At 34.7% G+C, this 7742-nt stretch overlaps 1 protein-coding gene across 1 annotated transcript; it reads left to right on the plus strand.

The window, feature by feature from the left end:
- The first annotated feature begins 3794 nt into the window (after window positions 1–3794).
- Window positions 3795–7323, plus strand: LOC115991133 (cysteine-rich receptor-like protein kinase 10). The gene is made up of 7 exons (XM_031114876.1): window positions 3795–4590; window positions 4695–4794; window positions 5374–5491; window positions 5717–5927; window positions 6072–6309; window positions 6786–6936; window positions 7024–7323. The coding sequence occupies exons 1-7, from the start codon at window positions 3795–3797 to the stop codon at window positions 7321–7323; spliced, it is 1914 nt and encodes a 637-aa protein (XP_030970736.1).
- The last annotated feature ends 419 nt before the right edge of the window (window positions 7324–7742 follow it).

Genomic DNA, 7742 nt, shown 5'->3' on the forward strand with positions numbered 1-7742 from the left:
TTGATCTGATTTTTGAAATTAGGTTTTTCAAAATTTGGAGTTTTTCAACTAATACTTTATGTTCAGGTCAATTGATGGTATATAATGTAAAATTGAGCAGATTTCAATGCATTAGAGCATGCATCATATCTGCATCATGTCATGCATCATATAGATTGTTATTTTTTTATATTTTTGTCTATAAACCTTTCTAATGCAGCTTGCCCTTGGTTTCTTTGTTTCTTTTCTTTGTTTTCTGTTTTTGTCTTTCCTTTCCACCCCTTAGCATCATGTTTAGAAAGACTAGGGCAAAGAAAATAACCACTTCCTCTTCCCTGACTTTTGAGAGTGATAGGTTTAGATTTGAGAAAAACCAAGACACCTATGAGAAGCTTAACATATTTAGGTCTGTCATGGCTAAGCGTAAGGTCATACTAGATGAGTTAGATCCAGAATTTTGTAGGCACTTTGAGCGTAGGGGTTGGTTGCCTCTTTTGGATATAGATCATCCTCCTCCGGCTGCCTTGATTAGAGAGTTCTATTTGAACCTCTCTGTCCACTCTAATGATTCCAACGTCCAGTATATGATGAGTTGGATAAAGGGTGAAGAGTATGTCATTACTCCTTCTGTAGTGGCCTCTGCTCTTGGTGTACCTTTGGTACAGTAGCCCATGTACCCATACACTGAGACCCCTCCTCTTGATGACATTATGTTTTACATCACTGGTACTTTCATTTAGTGGGGTACTAATCCTCGTGTCACCTCTCATGAGGTTACTAAGCTTAATTATTTGTTCTTCTGGATTTCTTGTTATTCTATTTGGCCTATCTCTCACTTGCACATCATTCCTATTGAGAGATGTGCATTTTTGTATGCCCTTGTGACTGATGCTCTTATGAGTTTTCCTACTCCTTTCATTTAATCTTTGGTTGAGGTTTATAGGAGTGGTTCTAAATCACATGTTCTTTTCTTCCATGTTTTTATTCATAGGATTTTGTTACATTTAGGATTAAAGGATTTTTCTGCATTTGAGCTTGTCCATATCATCGCTCCTATAGGTGCCACCTTCCTTAGGCAAAGAGCAACTCAAATGAAAGCTAGCTCTAAACACCCTAGAGTAGAGTCTTCCACAGGTGCTGCATCTCACAGCCTCTTTCTACAGGCGACCCCACTGCTGAGGAGTTTGTCGATCCTACTACCGTTGTTGATCCTCTACCGTCTTCTTCTAGCGACGCTTCTTTACGAAGTATGCTAGACACTGTCATGACCATTCAGGCGGCGCATGGACAGATTTTGGTGGATGTGCTCATGGAGCTTCAGGCTTTGTGTACTGATTTGGTGAGTGCTCAACGGTCTCCTCCACCACCTCCTTTTGATGATGATTCATGATTGGGAAATTCGTCACAAAAAGGGGTAGTACATATTGTTGGAGATAGGGAGAGTTTTAGAGTTTTTGGTTTTTTGGAGCTTTGGAGCTTTAGATTGTATATCTAGGAGTTTTATGTATTTTCTTTTTGATTTGGCTCATGATGTATTTATTTGTATATGTTAGGGGTAGACACTATGTTTTATGTTTTATTATTTCTTGTTTCACATTTGTCACATTGGTTATTGATTTATATTATGAGGTTATTCATGATATATGTCTTTTATTTTCTGTTTTGTGAAATCAAGAATTTATTTTGTGTTACTTGTATTTTCCACACATGCGTTTATGTGTTTGTTGAGTGTTTCAAGAATATACAGGTTTATTCAGTCGTGCTGCTATCTACACTGGCAACTGATAGATAGTAGTTAGGTTAAATTGTTTTTGGGCATGTTTAATGTTTAATGGGATGTTTGTAACTTTGAGCATTTCAATTTTGTGATGTGTTGTGGTCACGGATTGTCAAAGGGGGAGTTTGTTAGGTTCTAAGACTTTAGGAACTAAATGTATTAGAACTTCAATGTGTAATGTGTTGGCAAACCATGATCAAAACTTAGATTCTAGATTTAAGCTGCTCAAAGTATATTTATTTGTAAAGTTGGAATCGAGTAATTGCAGGATTTATATGTCTAAATCTGCAAGGCTCGATCGATCGAAAATTAGGCTCAATCGATCGAACCTTGTGCAGATTATTTTTCGGCAGAATTTTCCAACTCAGCCCAAGCTCATATGATGTGTAGGGTTTTATGTTTTGCTTCAAGTATAAAAGGAAAAACCTTAGCCATGTTTTAGATGTTGTTGATATGCTGTGTGTGTGAATCTTCAGTGAGATCTAGAGGTGTTTACCTTTATACACACTTAGGGTTATCAAAATCAAGATTAATATCAAGAACTTTGTAATCTCTTCAGTTGCTGTTTCAAGAGCTTAAAGAAAACACAAGTAAGAGAACTTGTGGTTGCTGTGGATCAAGGAAAGAAGTAGTCCGTGGACTCAGAACTATCACGTTGTCATGGTAATAAGTTTTCTACATGAGGTAGCAATAGGATGTTAGTGGCCTAAGTCTTATTGTAAGAATTTCAATTTTTTCATAGTAGATCTGTTTTACCTTGAGGATAGCTAGGTTAAATCCTCTCCAGATTTTTTACCAGTTTGATTTTCCTGAGTTATCATATTGTTGTGTTATTTACTTTTCCGCATTGTTTACATAATATGATTTGATTGTGTTAACCTAGATTTGAATAATTTATCTAAGCAATCACTTGGCTAAATAACTGGATTAAACAATTTGTATTTTAAGGGGTCTAAAAATGTACAAGGCTGTTAGTTTTGTAGTATTTCACTATTTTTTTAATTGGTGTTTCCAATTAATTGGTTAGAACTTGAAAACCTTAAAGTAGCTGTGCTTATTGCCTGAGATCAATAAAATAGGGCCCGTTTGGTAATATTGTTTGTATTTTTTAAAAATACATACATATGAAAAAATATGTGAAAATATGTGTAATGTTATTTAAACACTGAAAACCGTTGTTTAAATAGCAGTAACAAACCGCCCAATATTATTCAAAGACGCAAAAAGCTATGGAAAGCTTAATATATATTTTCAAAAACACCTTACTCGAAACTAGCTCCCTCCCATTTTTTTTATTCATGGCTAAGATTGTTTTAAACTACGTAAAAATTTCCCCTTGTCGGTCATTGTTATCGTCTTAGCCTCCCCCACTGGATACAAATCACAGTTATAGACCTAGGATTAGCTATCATTGAATATTTGCTTTCATAGGTCAATAATGCATTATTTTTTATTATTTTCCACAAATTGTTAAGTTGAATTTAGAACAAGGATTGACTTGATTTTGGCCTAATACTCCAAGAAGAAACTACTCTTTAATTAAATTATTCAGTGACTCCAACTCTCCAAGAATGGATTTTTGTACCTAGCCTAAGGTGTAACAGAGAGAGAAAGTAGCTCCCTCCCATTTTTTATTCATATGGCTAAGATTGTTTTAAACTAAGAGAAAATTTCCCCTTGTCCGTCATTGTTATCTTCTTAGCCTCCCCCACTGGATGCAAATCACAGTTATAGCCCTAGGATTAGCTATCATTGAATATTTGCTTTCATGGGTCAACAATGCATTATTTTTTATTATTTTCCACAAATTGTTAAGTGGAATTTAGAACATGGATACTGACTTGATTTTGGCCTAAGAACTCCAAGAAGAAACTACTATTTAATTAAACTATTAAGAGACACCAACTCTCCAAGAAAGGATTTTTGTACCTAGCCTAAGGTGTACCAGAGAGAGAAAGTCCTTCAGGGTCTCAGCAACTACGTATTGAGAGATTTTCGTTTTATCATTATCATGGTACAAACATTCAGAAAGTAAACTATGATTCATTCCCGTATAGTTCCTAAAGTCATTCAATTGCATATCCTTTTTGTCTTCCTTGCCCTCCTATGGGATCTGGCCTATGCTGACCCTCTTCATAGCAATTGTTCAACCACGGGTAACGATGCAGTTAATAGTCCATTTTACAATAATCTCAATTATATCCTCTATTCTTTATCCTCAAAAGCTTCCGTTACCAAATTCTACAATACTTCCACTGGAAATGACACGAATAGAGTTTATGGTCTCTACCTGTGCCTCGACTATGTTACTAGTGAAAGCTGCGGCGCGTGCATAACAGAGGCTTCAAAAGATATCTTAAAGCTTTGTCCTAGAACAACAGAAGCTATTGTATGGGAGGAAACATGTCAATTGCGCTACTCAAAAAAAAGTTTCTTTGGCGTACTAGATGTCACAGGAAATATTCCCTTGAAGAACAAGAGGAATATTTCACAACCGCAAGAGTTCAAATCTTTCGTGAACGTGACTTTGAATAAGCTTGCTAACAAGGCAGCTTTCAATCTTTTAGCTAACATGTATGCTACTGGAGAAGCAGCCTTCCAAGGCAAAACAATCTATGCTCTAGTGCAGTGCACTAGAGACTTGTCTGCCAATGACTGTAATTTATGCCTTCAGAGTGCCACAACAGACATTTTAAGTTACTCCGTTAGGGCAAGACTTCTCAGTCGTAGTTGCTTCTTGAGATATGAATTGTACCCCTTTTATGGAGACACATCCAACTTTTATGGAGACACATCCAAATCTTCTGTTTCTTACCTAGTGGTAGGTAAGCAAGGTAAGTATTTGCGAACAATAAAACCAATTTTGATATTTATATGATGGCTTTCAAATTAATAACGAGCTGCAAATGATGGCTTTCAAATGCTGGTATTGGTCTAGTTATCATTATGGTTACGGTTACACCAGCATGCTTGGCGGTAATACTTCTGGGTTCCTATGTTTATTGTCATAGGAGGAATAAAAAAGGTAACAAGAACATGTGATTATATATAGGTTAAATTATTTATTTTTGTTCACTTAAATTTTGGGTAAGTTCGATTTTGGTACTTTGATATTAGAAAGTTAGGATTTTGGTCCCAATTTATTTTTTTATTTAAGAAATAAGTTTGTTGCTCCACTTCCGAGGGCAGTTCTACTTTGGCCCTTTAAATATGAGATTGGTTCGATTATGGTCCCTAAAATGTTGTTTGTTTGAGTCGGTCCCTTAATACTGAAGGGCCTCAATATCCTTTTAGTCATGCAAACATAAAAATAGATGAAATGACCAAATTATTTGCTTCTTTAAATTTTAGGGACCAAACCCATGTGCTTTAAATTAAGAGACCAAAATTGAACTACACCAAATTTAGGGATTAAAAAAGTATAATGCAACCTTATATTTATTGCTAATTTTGCTCTGTCATTTTCTACATTTAAAAAAAAATTATGATACCGCTATTATTATTATTATTATTAAAATTTTTTTTTCAGGGAAGAAAGAAATTTTAGAACAAGGAACAGTACAAATAATCGGTGATCCCAGTGTCTTAGATTTCCATCACCGGCATTTTCTACGAAGATATGAATCAAAATCTCAAGAATTCCCTCATTTTAATTTGGCATCTATACAAGTAGCTACCAACAACTTTTGTGATTTAAATAAACTTGGACAGGGTGGCTTTGGCCCCTTTTACAAGGTAATACCATTTCTTACAAACTAATACCAATGATAATTACAATAAGGGAATGACAGCCCATCCTTGATTTCTAATTTTATATTTTTTTAATAAAAAAGAAAAGAAAAAGACACTCATATGTGTGGTCACTGCCCAATTCACTTAAACCACCCAGATTACATCTTGAAACATTAAAGCATTTCACTTTTATGTTAGCTAGCTGAACTGACAAATGATCTATTATAGGGTATACTAAGTGATGGGAAGGAAGTGGCAATTAAGAGGCTCTCATGCTACTCTGAGCAAGGTTTAGAGGAATTCAAGAATGAGGTTCTATTGATAATGAAACTTCAACACAAAAATCTTGTCAGGCTTCTGGGTTTTTGTGTAGAAGGAGAGGAAAAGCTACTTGTTTATGAATTAATGCCCAATAGCAGCCTAGATGTCATTCTCTTTGGTAAGTTTCCTGACAACTTTCTATTTTCTTACTTAAATTGACTCTTGAATTAACTTTGTACATATCGAATAACACACATAGATTTTGTTATATTAAAAAGCAAAAATGACTTCCCTGAATTTCTTTCCATTTTTGATGGTTAAGATCCAAGGAAACGTGAACAACTCAATTGGAGGAGACGTCTTAATATTATAATTGGAATTGCACGTGGAATCCTTTATCTTCACGAGGATTCTAGACTTAGAATTATTCATAGAGACCTAAAAGCAAGCAATGTGTTGTTGGACTATGACATGAACCCTAAGATCTCAGACTTTGGAATGGCAAGGATCTTTGTAGGAAGTGAAGGTGAAGCTAATACAGCTACAATAGTTGGGACATAGTAAGTAAGCTGCTTTCTAAATTTTCGATTTCATTTGGAGTCTATTGGATGTTTATCGTGATGCACTCTTTCTTAGGGGGGAAAAAAATCATACCATGCCATATATTCTGATTACACTTATGTAATAATAAATAAATAAATAACTCCCTGGTATGTAGAAAAGTATTCTTACATTTATGTTGACCAGAAACAAAATTCATAGCATGCCTATTTAAGTTTGCTTAATCCGTACATTAATTTTTGTTTACACAAAGATAGCCAAAGTGAAGGCTCTGAATTTTTTTACCTTTTGTGCCATATATGTAAATGAATGAAAGAGAAGAGTATGAGGCTTATAGGTATTACTCCCAAGCAATGAGAAGGCCCTACCCCTACGTGATATATATGCTTTCACTTGCTCGTAATTCTAAATGATAGTGTCTTTTATTATTTAATTTTGTACTACTGGTTAATTATTTGTTATCTTGAATATACAGTGGATACATGGCTCCGGAATATGCTATGGAAGGATTATATTCTATTAAGTCTGATGTATTTAGTTTTGGAGTACTCTTGCTTGAGATCATAACTGGGAAAAGAAATGCTGGCTTCCATCAATCAAAACGTGCTCCCAGCCTCCTAGAATATGTAAGTTTATTTGTTTTAAGTCAAGACTATACTTGTGAGGTTCACATTGCAGTAAAAAATTGTCAAACACAATGAATCATGGTGCAGGCATGGAAACTATGGAATGAAGGAAAGGCATTGGAGCTAATGGATCCTTTACTGATTGACTCATTCAATCGAGGTGAATTTCTAAGATACGTACATATTGGACTATTGTGTGTTCAAGAAGATGCGTGTGATAGGCCAACAATGTCAGCTGTGGTTGGAATGTTGAGAAGTGAAACTGTCACTCTTAGCCAACCTGAACGACCTGCCTTTTCTATGGGGAGATTCACTGATAATGGCGCACCAGGTCCCGAATGTCGCTCTGTCTACGGCTTATCAATTTCCAATATTGAGCCACGGTGAAGGATTCATAAATTCGAAACTTCATTAATGCCTTCATTTGTGCTGTATAGAAATAAAAGTCTCTATTCTCTTGTAATTGACTTTATAATGTGTGTCATTTATAGTTGGGTCATGTTAAGGGCAATTGTTAATTTGTTAATAAACTATAATAAGAAAATTTTAATACCACTTTCATCAGAAATATGAAAAGTTATCAATAATATTTATTATTTTATCATTTTTCAATAAAATGTTTCTAAAAATTGCTCATAAACCAGTGCTCTAAGAGCATTGGTTAACATTTCCCTTTATGGTTTATACTTTATACATGTAAACCTATAAGATGTGCAGAAAATGTAAATATTAATAATAATATAACGTTTTTTTTTTTTTTTTTAACATAAGAAAATGGAATTTTATCAAAAACTGCCAACATTATA

Source organism: Quercus lobata, chromosome 5, assembly GCF_001633185.2.
Source record: "Quercus lobata isolate SW786 chromosome 5, ValleyOak3.0 Primary Assembly, whole genome shotgun sequence".
NCBI lineage: Eukaryota > Viridiplantae > Streptophyta > Magnoliopsida > Fagales > Fagaceae > Quercus > Quercus lobata.

What these genes read in the sequence shown, in the direction of transcription:
- LOC115991133 (XM_031114876.1), top strand. Translation starts at nt 3,795, where the DNA reads ATGATTCATTCCCGTATAGTTCCTAAAGTCATTCAATTGCATATCCTT. An exon ending in CCTAGTGGTAGGTAAGCAAG is followed by an intron (nt 4,591 to 4,694) that starts GTAAGTATTTGC and finishes GTATTGGTCTAG; the next exon opens with TTATCATTATGGTTACGGTT. An exon ending in GCTACAATAGTTGGGACATA is followed by an intron (nt 6,310 to 6,785) that starts GTAAGTAAGCTG and finishes TTGAATATACAG; the next exon opens with TGGATACATGGCTCCGGAAT.